The 21,454-nt window shown below is 33.2% G+C and overlaps 1 protein-coding gene across 1 annotated transcript; it reads left to right on the top strand.

Moving 5' to 3' along the window:
• The first annotated feature begins 2,094 nt into the window (after positions 1 to 2,094).
• Positions 2,095 to 19,710, top strand: LOC143243897 (ATP-dependent RNA helicase DDX3Y-like). Its single transcript, XM_076487659.1, has 3 exons — positions 2,095 to 2,234; positions 15,915 to 16,032; positions 19,265 to 19,710. The coding sequence occupies exons 1-3, from the start codon at positions 2,139 to 2,141 to the stop codon at positions 19,396 to 19,398; spliced, it is 348 nt and encodes a 115-aa protein (XP_076343774.1). The 5' UTR covers positions 2,095 to 2,138; the 3' UTR covers positions 19,399 to 19,710.
• Positions 19,711 to 21,454: the final 1,744 nt, after the last annotated feature.

Here is a 21,454-nt window from a genome sequence, read left to right on the forward strand (position 1 = left end):
CGTTTCACTGTTTCTTAATACTTGACTTAATTTACTTTATTAAATTCGTATCAAACGTAAAGATATTTACGTGTATATACATATTATAATGTTCATTTATTGTGAAGAACAAGTAATTTTATTTTGTTTAATTACATTTGACTTCCATAATTTTAAGAAACAGAAGTTAATAGAGCATGGTTTGACGTGTTTTAAATTTGTAACTAGCTACTCAGTGATAATAACTTCAGAACTGCTGACACTAAACTGGGAGTTTAATTTTAACGCCGATAAAAAGTCAATAATTTTTATAGTTAATACACAAAACGACGTGATATAGAATAATGACGAACATGACATGGAATATTTATAAGAATGTAGAGGTAATGAATGTTTTCCAACTTTAACAGGCTCATTTAATATTCTTCATAGAAAGATTTATTCTATGAAAACAAGAATATACAAGAGATAATTACAGAATGTAACTAGTGTTCTTACATACGCTTCATGTTGGGACACTTCTAGACACACGTATGGTGACCAGTTTGTTTTATGTTGTATCGTACAAGAGGTGATTACTTTTGAAGGTATACAGCTGAAAACTCTTTAAGTATTAAAGACTAGTCATTAATTTTATGATAACAGTATTTGAGGTGTCATTTTGTTGAGAACAGTGAGTAATTCATTCGTTAAAAGACTGTCTCAGCCGTAGGGTATGAACAAAACCTTTTTTAAAAAACTTGCATTAGAAACATATTAATACCAGTGACTAACTCTGGTTGCTCTTTAAGATTTTTATAGGTTGATAAAGTTTGGTGATTGTGTATTATAACAGTATAGACTATCAGTGCGAAGACTATGATCAAGAAAATAGATAGTCAATGTACTCTTGGTGAACAAACAGTAACATTGTGATTAATTTTAAAAGATTTTTACGTGAAACAAGCTGAAACAAACCATGTCTTCCAAAGTCAAATTTAAAAGTTCTTACTACGTTTCAAATGTTTGTATTTAACACTAAATCCACGTATGTTTTGTGTGAATATTTATATGCTTATATATTAATTTTGTTTCTAAAATCATGTATTCTACCACTTGAAACTGAGAGATTTCTTTTAATGTTAGTTGTAGCAAAACAATATCTTTAGAAATTAAGGATAATTAATTATAATAAAGCAATTCAATTATTTGTGTGATGAAAGTATTTTAATCTCAAATCTCTTCTGTTAAATTAGTAGTGAATATTTAGTTTCGAAGAGGACAAATGAAAAAAGTCAGCTGATAAAAATAGCATCATTTTTAACTTGTATTTTTGAGCCAGATTTCAGGGGTTGTCACAGTATGGTTTAGTGGACGTTGACATAAAAGTATTTCTTACCACAAAAAGCTTAAGATACTGTATTGAATATGTGTAAGTTTTTGATGTCTTAGAATTTTCTACACGTTCATGAAGTTTTTACTGGCACTATGTTAGTACATCGATTTGACTCAGCAGATAGCCCGATGTGGCTTTGCTATAAGAAAACACACACTGATTTCTGGACAAAATGTTAAAAGTGCGGTATACCAGAAGTCAATGCTACATACAACACCGACTGTTCCACATATAGGTACAGAAAATCCATACCAGTTTGTACTCTTACTTGTACCACCCATTGCGATAAGTTTGTTTTGAATTTCGCGCAAAGCTGCACGAAGGTTACCTGCGCGAGACGTTCTTAATTTAGCAGTGTAAAACTTGAGGGAGACAGCTAGTGATCACCACCCACCGCCAACTTTTGGGCTACTCTTTTACCAATGAATAGTGGGATTGACTGTCACATTATAACGCCCCAGACTAGGTTTCGAACCTCGGATTACGTGTCGAGTGCCTTAACCACCTGGCCATGCCGGGCGAACCCGGAAATGTATTTTAACACGTTACTTCTTCGTTAGGCGTATCACTGGAATTTATTTAATTTTTTTTAACAGATAAACTCTGCCTTATACATTTTAAAGTAAGATAAACATGTTTTTGAAAATATTAAAAACTGTTTTCTCACAATAAACCTTCAACTCATTAAAAATATATATGCATATATTAGGGAACAACCACACGTATTTTGCTTCGTAATTTGTTTTTAGATTTCAAGGCCACCTAAACCTGACGTACTTGGGACATGATAAGAGTGTATTTGTGTTGGGCAGAAGGAACAAACAGCAAACTTGTTTTTAAAGAATGGAAAACTTTCCCATTATTGATATTGAGGAAATCGGTAAGTAAAATATTTATTGGGAAATATCACAGAATAGTAATGCGTGTGTCATGTTACATTAATAAAATTGCATCACTCGTCACTGGTTTTTCTGAGATTTAACTGTAGATTCTTTATCGTCAGCCATTGCTGAATGGTGACAACGTCTTTTTCATGTTACATCATACAAAGTCTTTATCGAAATAATTTATAAGCATTTATATATATATATATATAACGAGAACGTTTAACCTTTTATTAACTTTAATAGGAAATCAATGTATTGTGTAGTAGTTGGAGTGAATGAATTTTCCGTCATTTTAATTTAATAAACCAACGGTTACACTTTCAAGTGTGCGAGTACAGGGAGAACCAAGTATTGGTGCATTTCGAAAAGTTGCATTGGAGACTCATCTCGCTTCATCTGAATGTTGTTTTTTATATATTAAAAACCACGGAATTCCTGAAAATCTGGTATGTTAAATAATCATTTTTGCAGTTTTACAACGCTTTTGTACAAGTGACTGAACGTAAAATATTTCGAAAAGAGATTTTTTTATTCACTTATTTCCGAAAACATGTTTGATTTTTATAAGCAAAACTCAATTACTTTATTCAGGAAACCTAACGCAATGGGTTATTGTTGATAGATACTTAGTGCCCAGTATAGCTTAACAGTATATCACTTCTATACGTGCTTGTAAAAAAAAAAGTGATCTCTATTGGCGTGTGGGATGAGTTAGCTAAATTGGATAGACAAGAGCCTGGATGGAAGGGAACAGTCGATTGTTATAAATGGAGTTCAGTTAAGTTAGCTAAATGTCTGAAATCTTAGGACATTTGCTCTTTTTGATCTACGTTAATCGCTTAGATAAAAGAATGGTCAATAAATTAAAATTTGTTATGATGTTAAGGTCTTTGGTGTTGCTGGCTGTGAAGAGGATGCTGCTGCTTTACAAAAGGATTTAGATCATTTAGTGAGTTAGGCAAATAAGTGGTAGATGGTTTAATTATAATAAATGCAAGTTGATATATGTGTGTTATAATAATTTGGATTGTAATAACTTCAACAGTGTTATTAAAGAAAGGAATCTTAGTGTAGTGCTTTATCAATTTCCTAAGCTATCCAAACAGGGTGGTGCTGTTCGTGGTAGGGTGAATAGAGATTTAGGTCGTATCTACATAAATATTGAATACAGGCCTAAAGAAGTTATAGTTTTATTTGTATAGACCACTGGTTAGGCCACATTTGTAATATTGTGTTCGGTATGATCCCACTTACCTCAGGAAGGATATTAAATGGGTTGGAAAGGGTTAAGTGAAGGTGCCTGGGACGAAGTATTTGCCATAGAGGAAAAGCTGAAATCTCTTAAATTGTTTTTTTCTTGAAAAAGAAAAGTTAGATGAAATCTGATTGAAGTGTTTAAGATTGTAAATGGAATTGATAATGTTGATGCACCATTTTTTCATAGTTAACGGCGAGAATAGTAGGTTTTTCTTCTAAATTTCTCTCAAAGTTGCACAAGAGCTATATGCGATAGCTATCCCTGAGATATTAGCGTAAGACAAGAGCTAGAAGGTCACTCACGGTCAACTGTTGGGCTGCTCTCTTACCAAGGAATAGTAGGATTGACCAGTGGCTGAAAGGGCGAGCATGTTTGATGTAAAGGGAAATCGAACCTGTGACCCCCCAGATTGTGAGTCGAGCACACTAACTACTCAACTATACCAAGCAGAACAGTAGGAAAAGGGGACAGAAATATAAATTTTGGAAAGGTACGAGTCATTTCAGTTAAGACAATTTTATTTTTCTAACAGGATGGTTGGCCTTTGTAATAGATTGCCTTCGGATGTATGAAAGCAGTAAATTTATTTGAGTTTGAGATAACAATATGAATAATAAGGGCTGGCTTTAAGATTTTTTGTTTTATTGCTTTTAAAGTTATTTATTTGATAGTTTTAGTTTAGTTTCCAATATGGGACTTCTTGTTTGGTTACGAAAAATTTTCTGTGTATAACTAACAGAAATAACTTCGATCTAAATTTTGTAAACGAGATGATTGGACAATTTATAGAAAAAAAATAATAATACGATATTAATTTTAGTTAGTTATCACCAGTAGATTCCATCTAGGAACATAGGGCCGCAATCGCTTGCGGATTCTGCAACAAGTATTTAAGTGAGTAGGTTGTTAGCCCACTGCACCGAGCCGTCTCTAATTTAGCAGTGTAAGACTAGAGGGAAGGCAGCTAGTCATAACCACCCACCGCCAACTCTTGGGCTACTCTTTTACCAACGAATAGTGGGATTGACCGTCACGTTATAACGCTCCCCACGGATAGGAGGGCGAGCATGTTTGGCGCGACGCGGGCGCGAACCCGCGACCCTCGGATTACGAGTCGCACGCCTTATGCGCTGGGCCATGCCATGCCGATATTAATGTTAGGCTTACTTTATTTTTTTAACACTACGTTTCATTAATTTTTCGGTTGGGTTTTTTTAAGTATTACAATTAGCCTTAAAACTATCAAAGAAGAAGTTTCTCTGCAAGTATGGAGTCGTTTCTGGTTACTCTGGTGTCATATATCAACTGAACAGCCTAAGAATTTGGCTGTTTTTGTTGTTTTTATTTCTATGTCACATATTTTCACGTAGACTTAATTTACCTCTCTCATCCTTTCACGTTTTTTTCTGCAGAAGGTAATGAAATTGACTGTATTTGGAATGAGGATTAACGTTTTATTTCGAGCACCACATCTATGTGTTTTATTTTCAGATGGTACATTCTTATTTTTCACGTATTGTGTGTAAAGGGCTTATGTCAAAGCCTGGAGGCAGTCCTGGATACGAGCAGAAAGGTCAGGATGTTTCATCTTTAATTCTTATCGTTCGGTTGTTTAGGAAGTTGGAAATGTATCGCATATATATTGTTGGAATTATGGATTTTGCACATCTGTATCTGTTACCGTCATGCCAGATAGGGTCAAAGGTATTTTGAACATCGAGAAAGGCAATTTATATCTTTGGTCTTAATTACTGTTTCTCTTAATCTGGTTAGGTGTCGGTTGTGTGTCAGTATTGTTTGGTTACGTGGTCAGCGAGGTGTTAGTATTTTCTGGTAAGGTGATAGGTTAGGCGTCGATATTTTCCATCAACTATTTTGTAGTTGCGAAAGTAAATCATTGTTTTAATAACGTTTCTAAGTTCTTTGGTGATGATTTTTTCGAGAGGTTTGTCTGTTGTATTGGGTAAGCCTGCTGGTTTGTAATTTATTGAGTATTGTGGTTATTTGCCGGGTTTGGGTATCACAACCATAAAAGCTGTATTTCGTTTTCGTAGTATGTGTCCAGATCGTGGGATTAGAGTTAAATCCTGACTTGATGGTGAAGTAGTTTTACTGACTTTTTTCGAGACATATATTTGGAATATTATTCTCAACGAAGGAGTTGTTATTAGTGTTTTGTTCTTGAGTGTTACACCCTTATGCAAATTAATTGAAACAAGACAGAAAATTACGATTTTTTCATTTTTTTGCGTATTATTCTGAGAATCCAAAAATTACTCACAAATACATGATATGTCCGCCTTTATTTTTCGGAAGATCATTAATCCGCTTTGGCATCGAGTCCATGAGTTGACTGCAATCTTTACTAATTTTTGGATCGCGATATCACACCTCAATTATGGCCTCAATTAACTTATCTTTCGTATTATAGTCTTTTCCCCGAAGTCTTTCTTTACAAATCGCCCAAAGATTTTCAATAGGATTTAAGTCCGGAGAGTTTACAGGCCAGTCCAGCACCTTTATTTGCGTTGTAGTCATAAAATTCTTCACAAGTCTCGATGTGTGGCACGGAGCCAGATCTTGCTGAAAAATGCCAGATCCATCTGGAAATTTCTTTCTCAATTCTGAAACGACTCTTCTCTGCAAAACATTGATGTACTGTGGTCCTCGCATCATACCTTCTACGATATGCAAGCCTCCGACGCCATAGTAGCTGAAAAAGCCCCAAATCATCTTCTTCAAGGGATGTCTTACGATTGATGTGAGATTCTCGAAGTTTCTCACCTGCAGATCTGTGAACATGCAGACTTCTTTGACCCTGTACGAAGAAATGAGTCTCGTCACTGAATAACACCTTCCTCCATTGTTCTTGCGTCCAGTTCTTGTATTTCAGACCCCATTGATACCGGTTTTTCTTCACTGAGTTGGTAAGAAGTTGTTTTTTGAGTGGTCTCCTTGCCCTTCTAACGCAATTTCAAATGATGTAATATTCCTCAAAATTTCGTCATATATCCCAAAAATAGATCGACCGTACTGCAAAACACGGCTAATGACGCCGTCTGTGTGAAAAACTGAATATTAAAGGAAATCAGCGGGTCCAGAGAGCCTAAACTGGCCGCCATGCTGAAAATATTGTAAAATGACCATTTGTTTTAACTAATTCGCACAAGTGTGTATGTCATAAGTTTTAAATTCTTTAGGATCAGACGTTAATTTATTTCTCTCAATGCATCTAAACTACCTTCAGAATACATATTCTTCTTGCAGATGACCAATGAGAAAAAGTCACAAGCATATGGAAATATAACATCTCGGACACTGTCTGGGTAGAATTTTCGCAGCTCGACCAGCAACAATGGGTTTTCTCGGGGCTCTACTTCAATATCCTACCTAATGTGTAGCATTGAATTTATATATCTCAACTCTATACATTGAATTTACTCTGGAGAGTTATTTAAGCCACAGTCTACCTGAAGGAAAGTAGACTGCGTGGAATCAAGACAACTTGGAGCAGATATTTCAATGAATGTAAAGGAAAGAAAGTTTCCTCCATCCCATTTTATATAGCAATTCTCAAATATTATAAACAACGAGCGGGGTAAAGAGGGTTTATTAATTCGGGAACATCTCTGGTTTACGGATTACGAGTCGAGTGCGTTAACCACCTCGCTATTCCAGGGTCTTCGTTTATAGAAAAATTGTTATTATTTCATTAAAATAGCCCGGCATGGCCAAGCCTGCGACTCGTAATCTGAGGGTCGCGGGTTCGCATCCACGTCGCGCCAAACATGCTCGTCCTTTCAGCCGTGGGGGCGTTATAATGTTACGGTGAATCCACTATTCGTTGGTAAAAAAGTAGCCCAAGAGTTGGCGGTGGGTGGTGATGACTAGCTGCCTTCCCTCTAGTATTACACTACTAAATTAGGGACAGCTAGCACAGTTAGCCCTCGAGTAGCTTTGTGGGAAATTAGAAAATTTCGAACACCTTAACCCACCTTGACATGCCGGGTCCTTCTTCAAACAAAAAGTTCTAGCTGAAAATACTAGGCAAATTTGACAAAGACGGGTCTGTTATTAGTTATTGATTTCATGAAAGCAGTAAAGGTTTTTAATATTTTGAAATAATCTTTATAAGCTTGATTAAATATGTTATTGTTTGTTACTAAGCGCAAAGGTACACAAAGGGCTAACTGTGCTCTGCCAAACTCGGCTATGGAAACTCAGTTTCTAGCGGTATAAGTCTATAGACAGATTAAAATTAACATGAGCCTTTTTTAAACTAGTGATAGCTAGTCGTGTCCGATATTTCATAAAAATATTTGTAGAAATATGACATAAGAATTGAAACAATTGCATGATTTTTTAAATATTGATAGGTATCGGGGTGCTCAAAAAACAACAATTTTTAAAGTAAAATAGTCGTTGATATACGTCTTAAAGTTTTTATAGTAATTTTCCCTTACTTAAAAAACAAGTTTTGATTCAAACTTACAAAATCTAAGTGAAAAACAAAACAAATACACGAATTTCGATAAAGTCGGTGAAACACAGCAGTACTGTCAAAATGGGAATATAAATATTATAAAGAAACAAATTATTCTCGTGTGCGTTAAATGAATTAATTATGCTTCCAATACGTTAAAAAACGAATGAAGTGCTTTATAAATTTGCGTCTCCTAGTGACATCGCGGGATGTCTATAGACTCACAATGCTTGAAAACGGGTTTCGATAACCTGGTTGGATAGAAAACAGATAGCTCATTGTATATCTTTGGGCTTATCTTCAAAGACGTTATAAATTCGTATAGAACAGTACTTTCAACGTAATATCAAGATATATAAATAATATGACGACGGTTACCTACTGTGTCCACCGAGTGGAATTGAACCCCTAACTTTAGCGTTGGAAATTCGAAAACTTATTGTCCCAGCAGGGGACATGATGACTGTCTATGCAGCTATTGCTTATTATAAGATCATACAAATTTAGACGCTATTTGGTAGTCTAAAGACTTAACATGCTTGCCTGACTGAAAATGATTTCGTGAAGGATTTCGATCTTACGATGCGCAGATTGTCCTAACAACAAGGTTAATATAGTTTATGACTTAGGTTTTACTGCACAAAGCTATGAAGACAACTCGCACCATTAAAAACATAAAAACAAAAAAATATTTTCTCTACACCTTAACCTTTACTCAGATGTCGAGTATGAGTTGAAAGAAGCATTTGCTGTGACAAATGAAAACTATTGTTTTCCATCTGAAGAACTCGCACCGGGATTGAATCAGGCGTGGCGTGTCTTGAATATATTTCAGCCACTCTGACTTTAGCTATCCGTTTCTTGAAAGTTCTGGCAATAGCATTAGGTGAGTTAACTAATTCAGTTTCTGATCTTTGAGAAACATCCGTTAAGTTTGTTGATGTCTTTGTTCTATGTACATTTTAAATTATTTTAAAAACGTTCTTCTCATATCTGGTTCTGTGGATCCACTTTGTTGTCGCACTCTTATAAAAACTTGCCCACATTCTAGTTTCCTTTTTAATTGGCTTCAGTAATTATAAATATTTTATAACAAAATATTTTTAAACAATTCGAACAAAAGAACTGACTACATTTTATTACTTACGTCGTTATATTTTAATTTAATAAATAGTTCCGTATTTGCACATTTCTTACACATTAAATACAGGTGTAGATGAAGATTTCTTCTTAAAACGTCACAAACACCGACGAAATACAAAAGATGGATCCTTCCGAATGTTGTATTATCCTCCTGTGGAAGATGTGAAAAATACTCATGTTGCTCGTTTTGGAAAACATAGAAATTTTGGAACCATAACGTTCTTATTCGAAGACGATTGTGGTGGAATGGAGGTGAAGATACTGAGAAAAAATCTATTTTCGATAATGTTTGTATTTGCTGTCTCTTTTATTGCATTGAGGTTAGTTACTTATATGTAAATTAAACAACATAGGTTTATCTTACTTTCTTAATTTACAAGACAAACCTTTCTGTGTAACAGGTTCTAGGATTCAGCCACTTATTTTAAACAAGTCAAACAGTACTTACTGTACAAAGTTACTGTACTGTACTTGAAAGATATAAATTAAAAAGGCTTAGCATTTATTATTTTATCTTGCTAATCCGTGAGGCGAAGTTATTGTAATGATATTTTTAGGCATAACAGCTGTTCCTTATGGCCCTCCAACGGATCAATGATCTAATAATCAATTTACCAGTACCGTTGTCATATTCCGTACGTTTGACGATGTTACTATCTTATAGCTGAAGACGAAGTCAGGAGAATGGATTCAGGCCACTCCAATAAAGGGTACTGTTCTGGTTCCTGTTGCAGACTTTCTGTCCATCAGGAGTAATGGACTATATCCAGCAACAATGAGTAGATAATGTTTACAAGTTATGTTCGGTTCGTCTTTGTAAAATATCAAGCAACAAAAAGAAGCAACGTATGAATAAGACACAAATAACATGTATCTCCTTCCTCATGTGGGGGCCTGGCATGGCCTAGCGCGTTAAGGCGTGCGCTTCGTAATCTGAGGGTCGCTGGTTCGCGCCCAAGTCGCGCCAAATATGCTCGCCCTCCCAGCCGTGGGGGCGTTATAATGTGACGGTCAATCCCACTTTTCGTTGGTAAAAGAGTAGCCCAAGAGTTGTCGGTGGGTGGTGATGACTAGCTGCCTTCCCTCTAGTCTTACACTGCTAAATTAGGGACGGCTAGCACAGATAGCCCTCGAGTAGCTTTATGCGAAATTCCAAAAACAAAACCTTCCTCATGTGACTTTCAAATGTCGTTTGTAAATTCTTTTACTATTCTTATATTGTTAGGATTTTTGACGATAAAAGGGAAATTATTTACTTAATATACTAACAGTATAGATGTCAGTTAACGTTCTTTTGCCATACATTGGAATAACACTAGCATATCAACAATTGAGTTTTATTTCTATGTAACGTCATAGATCTGAAGTAAACTCGTGTTATGTGTTCTTCACCCACCAGCCTGACAACTAATAGTTATCTCAATTATTAAAGAGATGCACATATTATACAAATTATTAGTTGAATTTAAGTAACAAACTAGAAGTAAAATAGTCAGTCAGCACCACATGTTTCATATTACACTTTCATCGACTCCTTGTTCCGAATGATGAAGCCCAAAGACGTGAAAAAAGCTCCTTCGTTTTTTTTTGTTGTTGTTCCCGACGATGACGTCACATTGGAGCCACTCCATAGCTCGAGCCCAACGACTCCACTAATAACTTCGGATTATATTCGTAAAAAATTTTATGATATAATGGAGTATTAAGCTATTTACTTGAAAGTATAATTTCTTCTGTGGCAACCACAAATTTCATCATACTTAATTAAATAATCAGAGATTATAATTTCTTATTTTTCTGTTATTGTTTTTGTTTTGCATCTCCAATGTTATTTGTTATGAATGTAAACATACACCACTATTCAGGAAATAAGGCCATAATCAGACAGCCTGACTTATTAAAAGAAAACAAGTAAAACTAGAATACAAACTTCCTTTTAGAAAGGGAATACGTTTTATTAAGAGATGTATCTGATGATTTATGGTCCACATAACAGTACGGATACACAGTCTATCAGATTCAACCTCTATTTGCAAGCCTTGTTTGTGTAAAAATAAGAAGAAAAATTATAACAGTAACACGCATGCAGATGAGTTATCGAAAGTTGGTTGCTGTCAGTGAAACAAAATTACAAACTAATATTCAAACAGTTTAGTATAACGGAACCCATGAAGATACAAACATGTATATTATTTGTAAATGGCTATAGTACGTGATCATGCAATACTATTTTTCTTCAGCACGTTTGAATGAGTTTATAGGATATTTTGTGTTACTAATTTGGCAAGAGTAGGGCCTGGCATGGCCTAGCGCGTTAAGGCGTGCGCTTCGTAATCTGAGGGTCGAGGGTTCGCGCCCGAGTCGCGCCAAACATGCTCGCCCCTCCCAGCCGTGGGGGCGTTATAATGTCACGGTCAATCCCACTATTCGTTGGTACAAGAGTAGCCCAAGAGTTGGCGGTGGGTGGTGATGACTAGCTGCCTTCCCTCGAGTCTTACACTGCTAAATTAGGGACGGCTAGCACAGATAGCCCTCGAGTATCTTTGTGCGAAATTCCACAAAAAACACAAAAAAACTTGGCAAGAGTAACTTCATTTTCAGGTGTTATCACCAGCAATAATTAATTTTTGCATATTTAATTACTAGAACCACTAATTAGAGGTAATTCCACAATGTTCCTAAAAGGGTCCAAGAGTTGGCGATGGGTGGTGGTGACTGGCTGCCTTCCTTGTAATTTTACACTGCTAAATTAGAGATGACTAGCGCAGATAGCCCTCGTGAAGCTTTGCGCGAAGTTCTTTAAACTAAACTTTAAAGTGTTGTGTTTGAAGAGTAAATAACACCAAAGTTAAGATTACCAAATATAATTCATTTTTAGGCCTGTAGGTGTATTTATTTCCATTTCTCAAGGTAGTTTTCAGCTTAATTCATAGTAACTCCAATGTTTTCCTAGTATATTTTTCAAAACGTGGAAAACTGTGAAAGATAAAGGTAATTTTTCTACATTTTAGCCTCCACCCAGATGTCCAGTATGAGATAAAAGATTCTTTCGCAGTGGCAAATGAAAACTCTTGTTTTCTTTCTGAAGAACACGCACCGGGATTGAGACAAGCATGTCATGAATGTATTTTTTTCACTCTGACTTTAGCCGACTGTTTCTTGAAAGTTCTGGCAATAACATTAGATGAGTTAACTAATTGCGTTCCTGATCTTTGAGAAACATCCATTAAGTTTGCTGGTATCTTTGTTTTATGCACATTTTAAATCTGGATATGTGGATCTAATTTGTCATCGCACTCTTATAAAAAACTTGCCCGCATTCTAGTTTCCTTTTTTGTCTTCAGTAGTTATAATATGTGCAACAAAATATTTTAAAAGATTGGAACAAAATAATTGATTATATTTTATTATCAATAGTACCTACAGTTTTAAGTGGAGGTTTGAAATGAGAAAACAAACAAAAAGAAGTATACAGTAGATAATTGGAACATGCAAGTTAAATACACTGAAGCAACAAATACGTTATGATACATGAGTTTCTCACATCAAATTTTGTGTACAAGAATATCATGGCATATGAATGTATGTTTCTTGTCAGATGATTACCTATAAAACCCTTGAATCATTGAAATTTAGTGTTGTTGATGTGAAGTAGTTAATAAACATTTATTTGTTGAAGAATATTTTTTTGTATCAAATCCACAAACTGTACAGTGTTTATTGTTATATCGAGTTGTTAAATCAAATATAATAGATTTTTGAGTTTTGTTTTATAACTTCAAAAAATGGCATCATTCTTTACCTGTCTTCTAACCCCACCCCAAAAAAAAACATGCATTAATGTCTTTAAAAGCTCCTTGCAACAAGAAAGGTGTTTCAAACATAACTGTTATGTCTAACTATGACACAAAATATTTTATGTTGGCATGAAAGTTAAGTAGAGAAACTGGTCAAAAGAAAAACCCAAATTTTGAGAATCTTCGTGTTTATGTAAGCTTCCTGATGAGCTTAGTTTTTAAACTTGTTACTAAAAATGGGTTGAATTTTTTTTTCTACACTTTTCTTTTAACATGTTTGACTTTAACTTAATCTTTTTCATTTGTTGTGGAATTACAGAGAAGTGTAGTAGATACTTATAGCTGATTCTACGTAATGTTGTTAACTTTTTCATTGTAAATTTATGTGTATATAGAATTATATACTTTTATGAAATTTAATAACTAAAAATGTCATTTTATATTTACACGATTTTATAAACTTTATTGAAGCTGTTAATAGAATTTATCTTCAGCTATTAAAAGCCATCAGTGTATTAGAGAACTCTGATCTCACAATTCTTGTAATAAATATCAAGCGTTGATGTTATTGACACTTGAAACCTCGTATAATACTGTAGATAAATTTATTACTGAGCTTGATTGAGGTATTGACTGAGAAATTTGGAGTGCACTTTCCGACAGAAGAAGGCTACACAGTAGTAAGAATACATGGTAATAAATCTCAGTGGGAAAGATAGGATGCTTTGTGGTCTTTTTGATCAGGTCGTAGGCCCATTTTTGTAGCCACAGCTGTAGGTATCATAATTTAATGCGGTAAAAGTAAGGTAAATTCATGGAGAAAAATGGGCTCTGTTTAAGAAATATTTAGTTAAGATTTTCTAATGTGATTATTTAATCCTTTACACTAAATTAACCTTTTTTCAATGAGCATTATCACACAAAAATAAAATTTATGAAAAAAAAGAATAAAAGATTGGTACCACAGTTTTTAAATTTATGTTTGTTTGTGGTTGCTATTGGCATGATAATATATTAACACTTCACAGTGGACAACGATTTTTCACTGTGCACATCGTGATGTTTTAGTGAATTATATTCAAAATTTAACGTTATACAAGATTTAAGTTCTGAATTTTATAATATTAAAATTAAATCCTCAGTTTTCCTAGTGTGAAAATTGTAACATTTGATTGTGGATAATTGCCAATCATTAATATATTTATTACTCTTTCAAAAAGTATGAAATTTAATGTAAATTACTCCTCATGATGTTGTAATCACTTAGGCAAAGCATAATTGTTATAGTCTCCAGTCTAATTTGGTTACAGAGTCTAAAAATGGAAAGTCAGGCCCCCTCTTCCCATATTCACATATCACATCCTTTTTTTCAGAAGTTGCAAGTAGATCTCTCTAATGTTTAATGTTATTTACACATAAATAATAGAAAGTCATGATTATAATTTATCCAATGATATATTCTACTATGTTGGTTTCTGTAAAGAGTTGTCTATTTTGCTTCTAGTTCAAACTTTATTTCCATGGAAGATACATAAGTCAGTTCAGCTGGATTTTTAACAGCATAGTTAGGGTCATATGAGGTATTCATTAGTAAAGTGATTTACAACTCATATGGCCCAAATATTAGTTAAGACGTGGGTTTAAAGGTCAGTATAAAAAGTATAAAAAGATGTTTACTGTTATCAGGTAAGATATGTTTAGGATAAACAAATGTAGATAATGTTACAATTTGAAGTTGTTTAAGAAAGGAAAAAAGTGATTGAGATTTATTTTGAATTTTGTTTTGGTGATTACAATATTAGTCAAATTGACCAACCTTATATAAAGAAGAGAAAGTAACAAACTGAAGTTTTAATGAAAAATAACATTTAGAATTATTTAGGAGGTATCAGATATATTACCCAAATGAAAAAGTATATTTAATTTTAAGATAAATTACTTAATGCCTCGAGCAGTCAATTAACGTTTGCTTAAAGATTGTGAAATTTCATGAAGATACTCAAAATGTCAGAAGTTAATGTAGAAACTGTAAAGGTTAATTTGTTGTCATGAATTATATTTGAATGAGTGCATAGTGAGAAAGATAATCAGTAAAATAGAAAGATGGTGTATTTTAATATTTCTAATATTGATGTACATGACAAAATTGTGTTAAAAAAATTTAAGATAAGTGTGGAAAAATAATAAGTTGTTTATCTGGTTAAGGACTTGTTTCAAACAGAGTATAACTAGTTATGCCTAACATTGCACACCATCTGCCACATTCTGCTTCTTAATGTTATTCCCCTAATGTTTTTATTTTGCTGGAAATATGATTCTATGAGATTTGTGAATTATCAAAGTGTTATATTTTAAAATATTTAACTTTCATTTTTTTTCCAATTATGATATTTCCTGGTGTTTAAAATGACTTCAATGTTTTAAGCCAATGGCCACATCTTAAATTAAGTGGTTGAAATAAATTTTATTTTGTGTAGTATGTGGAAATTGTTGATTCCTTATAATTTCATTTGTATATTTTAGCACTTTTGGTATATTCACTGTTATTTTTTATACTGATAATCATTGCCTGGCCTTATGGTAAGAGTGGTTGACTTAGTCTGTTGGCCATGGGTTTAAATACTATTATCAAATGGGTTCTTCTTTTTATCTGTGTGAGTAGGTGATATATTCTAATTGCCATTCCCACTATTCAATTAGAATAGCCCAACAGTTACAGGTAGGTGGTGTTGACCAGCTCATTCCCTGTAGTTTATCACTTCTAAGGAACTTAAAAAAAAACAAAAAACAATTAAACACTTAGAACAGAAATTGTAATGTGCGTAATTTTTGTATTGCATAAACCGAACATGATCAGTTTTGGTTCAAGCACAGAATATATATCATCATTAGTTTTAAAACCTGTTATTGAACGGAAGTGAAACATCAATGATATCAAAACACTTGAGTAATTATCTGATTTGACCAAAAATGAATAAAATAATTTTCATAGGTTGCTTCTAGAGGTTTGGATGTACCAAATGTGAAACATGTGATTAACTATGACCCACTGACTTATGTTGAAGAGTACGTTCATCATATTGGTCATACCAGAAGAGTTGGGAATTTAGGTTTGTCATTTGTCCATTGTTTTAAAATTAAAAAAATTAAAAAAGCTGTGATTTAATATATTAATAGATTTATAAGGAAAAGAAGATTAAAACACCTTCAACAGAAGTGGTTACCTCTAAACCCTGGGATTATCTTTTATCATTGAATATTTTACTGTGTAGCATAATTTGCAATGCACAAGTTCATTAATAAAGTTGAAAGTAAACTGGAACACAGTTCCTTGTGTCCCAAAAGTACTTAGTGAAATCAAACATTCTCAAAATTAAATTCTTCCAACAATTGATATTAACAATTGTATATAAACGATACATGTAAATCAACAGCTAATCTGTTAAAAGAATATCTTTGTTATGTGACTTTTCCTATGACATATAGATGGAGACACAATAAAATTGAAGATACTTGTAAATTTTGCCAAACTCAATCAACATTCCTGATTAAATTCTAATGTGCATATTTCTTACTTTTAGGTTTAAGTGATTGAACTCACTCATTTGATGTTGTGATTTAGTTAACTTAGTCTGTTGGATAAGATCTTAACATTACATAAAATTTTTTTCCATTTATGGTATCCCGGTGTCTTCAGTATAATGTGTAGCAATAACATTATTTTTGTTGAGGTTTTGGAAGCCCCTAACTTGTGATGTTCTGTCATACAGAAACTAGCATGTGTCCAGTGTAGTTTTCTGAATATTTCCATTTGTTGGTTTGATATACAATGTCATTAAAATGCTATTGACCTGCAGCTTGTGATCAATGGCTTTACATTTACCTTCTGCACTTTATTTCTATATGTGCTGATCTAATTATTAAAGATTTAAGAAAGATGCTTTTAGTACTAGCTCATTAGATAGACCCAAGTATTGTTTCTTGGCCCTTGTGCTTAATGTTAAAATAATGAATAACATTCAACATTAAAAGGACACACAATGAGAAAACATTTTAAATTCAGGCTGATCTATGGTTTTTAAAAAGTTAACTACATGTTTTGATACCTCAGTGTCATCACCAGAAGTGATTTGTACCTTTTAAAAAAGGTTGTGTGACTTTTGTTTAAGTTTATGGTTTCTATGTATTTCTTAGAGGAAGTCTTGCCACATTCTTACAAGAGGTATTTGCTTGGACATTCATCTCTGTTTAATAATTTGTGATCTTTCTTTCACTTTATTATTTCCAAAGTTTTAAAGGTATTATTGGCCCTAATACTGGTTGGTTTCATCAGTATTACTGTTCTTCCCTCTAATATCTCGTGTGAAATTCCAAACAAACCATATTTTCCCACCAAGAATGTGTCATCTACATATCTTATCCAAATATCAGGTATACATTATGCACCATTTGTGGCTATTGTTTTGAATACATCCATATATGTCACATAACAAAGGTGAGAGGAAGGGTTCCATTGGTAAGCCTTAATTTCATTTAGAAAATTTAATCTGAAATAGTGTATTCTTTACTTTGTTATTCATGATAACTATTGTTCAAACTGCAGAAAATGTCACTGAGCATTCCTTGTTCATTTTGATTTTTCATTTATTCTACAAAATCTAAAATATTTTTAGTTGTATGTTTATTTTTATTTTCAAACATGAATAATTGAGCTGTATGCTTCACTAGTTGATATAATGTACCTATACTTGGTGCTTTTGGACTAAAACTATCAATCATTTTATGTATTTTTATATGGTTTGTTAGCATTGTGATTTGGCAATTTCTACTGGAAAATGCAGTTGTTTTAAAATTACTGTTACAAGTTAAAACTTCAACAGTTGTGAAACTAGAGATGTATAATTAATCTAACAATGTTGAGTGTGAATTCATTTTTTTTTGAAGTAAAAAATAATTTTTATAAATAAAATGAAGGATTAACAATGGGATCTCTTTTAATGTGTGGCTTTTATATAGATGTATTAAATGGGACTAAATTTTTTATTGATGTTCACAAAAATTTGAAGTTATGTACAAAAACATGAGGATTTAAAAATGAGTTGTTACTAATGGAATATGGAGCAGGTGAAAAGGGATTTTACCCTGATATTGTGGACAGAGCAATTAAGAAATTCACTTTTGCTGTAATAAGGGATCAAAGTATTACTTTAAAATCAAAAAGAAATGTTTAATTTTGACAAATTTTCCAGGATTGACTACTAGTTTATTTAATGAAGTTAAGCAAATATTTCATCTTGTATATATAATAATGGAAACACTTCGTAATTTTAAAATTATATGTTAATATGGAAGTGTTTATATCAATTAGATAAAATGTAATCCACAATATTGTTTACTAGAACATAAAAGATGTTTAATAAATAGATTCAAGATTTAACCATAGCAGAACATGTAAAAAAACACGGGAAAATAAACATAAGGCATTATGGGGAAAACAGTAACGGAGTATTAAAGAAAAAAAACAGAATTATTAAATAGAAATGTAGGTTTCGAGAATTATCTGTGTAAAAATGTGGCAGGGCCTCATCTAAAGTTTATACCAAAATAGTGAACCTACATGCAAATCACATGACAGCTAAAAAGGTAGATTTTGTTATGTCTCCCAACTTAACTCCTGACAGTGAATGTTGAAGTGTTTAAAGATTTTCAGTCCTTTGGAAGTCATACAAAAGTCTGAATTCATAATTTTATATATCCATTTGAATGTTGTGTGCTGTTTAATATATTGGGTATACCCAGTATTCTTATCCCAAAAGTTTTGCTGTAATGTTATCACTTGTACCAACACAGGACCTAAGAAACTTGATTGATATTTGTTCGTACTTTCTATGCATCCGAAAAAGTTATTTGGATCTTTTTTTTTGCTATGTGATTTTTATTATTCTGTGTGCAAATATTTTTCTTAGAATAATAATTATTTACACTTTTTTCATCACTTTCTTGTATTTTTTCTCTCCAATCTTGTGCACACATAACAAGTACTACATCTATTTTCATTCCAGGGAAAGGTTTGTTAAAAATATTAGCAATAATTTCCCTGCCACAGACATGAATGGTAGTATAATAAAGAGATGTAAATATTTACAATTTCTGATGTTACTTCATATATATTGATGTGTACGGGTATATCATTTTATCTTTTTTTATACATATTTGTATACATCTTATATTCACAAATCAGAATTTGTTCCAGGCACTTGTTGGGCTGTAGTTATTGTAATTACAGTTTTGCTGAGAAAGAATGTTGTGTTATTGAACCATTGTTTGTTGTTTTTTTTTCAGGCTTGGCAACGTCTTTTTTTAAAGAAAAGAACATAAATATGTTGCTGGACTTGGTGGAACTTATGGCTGAAACGAAACAGGAATTGCCTGACTCTCTAGCTGCAGTGGCTAAAGAGATTCAGACTGAAAAATAAGCCTCAAATTCCCATAAATATGGAGGTGGTGCTTGAAGGTAAAGTTCAATGGATCTGTTTGACCTCTATGTTTAAAAACAAATAGCATGTAAACTTGTGTGGTAGGAGCATTTCAAAAAACTATAGAAACGTTACCATAGGTAAGAATTTTAGCCTATCTGTGTACATGTACATTCTTATAAAATTTCCAACTTCTAACAGGCACCATTGATTTATCTTTCTGTTTAGGTGCATTTTAATAATGAAAAATAAATCTAGATAGGTTATTTCAGCATACATACTTATTCAACTGAAATACCTATCATGAACCAGATGTTTGATCTATTTTTTATCTTATCACACTCGAGTTCCTGTAGTGCTCTGAATTCTTTTGTATCACAAGTTTTGAAGGATCACTGTTTTTCACCATTTTATAGAAGTCACACAGAATATATGAAATTTACAATATAATAAAATTGGTAAGGAGGGAGACTCCCACACCCGGAGCTTTCACAGCAGAATTGGCTTCTAATGCATGCTGTATCTTATAACATGCATTTGTCTAAATGTTTTTGCTGATGCACATGTGCGTTCAGAGGTAATGAATATATTAATTCAGTAGTCTGAAGCTTTAAGAAGATTTCATCATTTGAGACAAAAGTGATACTATTTTTAAAACGTGCTTGCAGTTGCCAAACAAATCTGAAAATTGTAATTTGTTCCTCTGGTGTTTACAGAGCTTGATAATTCTAGGCAAACATAAATATGTTTTACGTGTGAGAAATAAAGGAAGAATGTTGGAATAAATATCCAGATTTTTAAAGTTATAAGTAAAGAGTTCATATTTTGAACTGTTAATGAATATCAGTGTGACCTTTTATAGATGGAACTGCAAGTCTTTTATCTCATTCCCATTAGAACTGCAGAACACATTTCAGATTTCAAGGTCGATTAGAAATTTATTTTACTTATTTCAACAATAATTAACCCAGAAAAGTTTAAGGATTTGTTATTTTGTCACTTTGTAACATTTTTCTTTGAAACATCTATTTATTTTCAGTGAAAAGATTTAATCTGAAAATATGGTTGCATTCATTACATTTTTTGTCTGTAGTTCTTATAAAAGTTTAAAAAATACTTCAATTATGAACTAAACTTCTCATTAAAAGAAATGGCAGCATATGTCATAATTTTAAAATGTTTAACATTTGTTATCATGAAACAACTCCCCGACAATAGTAAATTTTTTTAAGTAAGAAAAAAACCATACATAGAATTGTTTCATATAATGCTCGTGCCGTATTAGATATGGGCCTGGTGGCTTTGGTGGTCGAGATTTCAGACTATTTAACGCTCACAATTGACAAGGAAGAGGAGCACGAAAGTTGGTGAGCAATGGCTTTCTATCTCCTTGCTGTGGAGCCAATCAGATTGTCAGCACAATTAATCAAGTAACCGCTGGATGAAATTATGGATCTGGGACTGAATGGTGGACAGGGGCGTAGATCCATTATAGGTGGGGGTATGGCGCATACAATCATCCCCCCTACAGTTTGGTCTGTTGATTTGTTTTATTGCATCACAGGGCTGCAAATTGTTTGTTCTTGTGATTCTCGTGTTCTTACCAATCGAATTACATAATTAGGCTTAGATGTAGGCTTTTTCAGTAGCCGAAATGTAATATGAGCGTGCTTCTAAGCTTTTCGATATAAGTGATAGTTCGTAAGTATCAGTCAGTAAGCCTTAAGTATATATGCAAGTATTGTAGCAACAAGATTACTCTGTGACTGCATGTTTACAGCTTTCAGGTTTACGTGATCAGATATTACCAATTTGCAAATTGAACAGTCTACATAAGTGGTTGCAAAAATCATCCCCTCTCATCGGGTGTAAAAATCTACGCCCCTGATGGTGGGGGAACCGATTTTCGTATATTACCAACAACATTTTTGTTTGATCATATGAGATGAAGTTTACAGTTACCACACAGTAGGCTAAACGTGAACTAAGTTTTGTTCTCTGCCTTGCAGTATTTAAAATTGACAGAGGTTTGGATTTGTACCAGGATAATTCTTTT

Source organism: Tachypleus tridentatus, chromosome 2, assembly GCF_004210375.1.
Source record: "Tachypleus tridentatus isolate NWPU-2018 chromosome 2, ASM421037v1, whole genome shotgun sequence".
Classification (NCBI taxonomy): Eukaryota; Metazoa; Arthropoda; class Merostomata; order Xiphosura; family Limulidae; genus Tachypleus; species Tachypleus tridentatus.

Coding starts and splice junctions, on each gene's coding strand:
- LOC143243897 (XM_076487659.1), top strand. CDS start 2,139: ATGATAAGAGTGTATTTGTGTTGGGCAGAAGGAACAAACAGCAAACTT. Junction 2,235..15,914: donor TATTGATATTGAGGAAATCG/GTAAGTAAAATA, acceptor TAATTTTCATAG/GTTGCTTCTAGAGGTTTGGA. Junction 16,033..19,264: donor CAGAAGAGTTGGGAATTTAG/GTTTGTCATTTG, acceptor TTTTTTTTTCAG/GCTTGGCAACGTCTTTTTTT.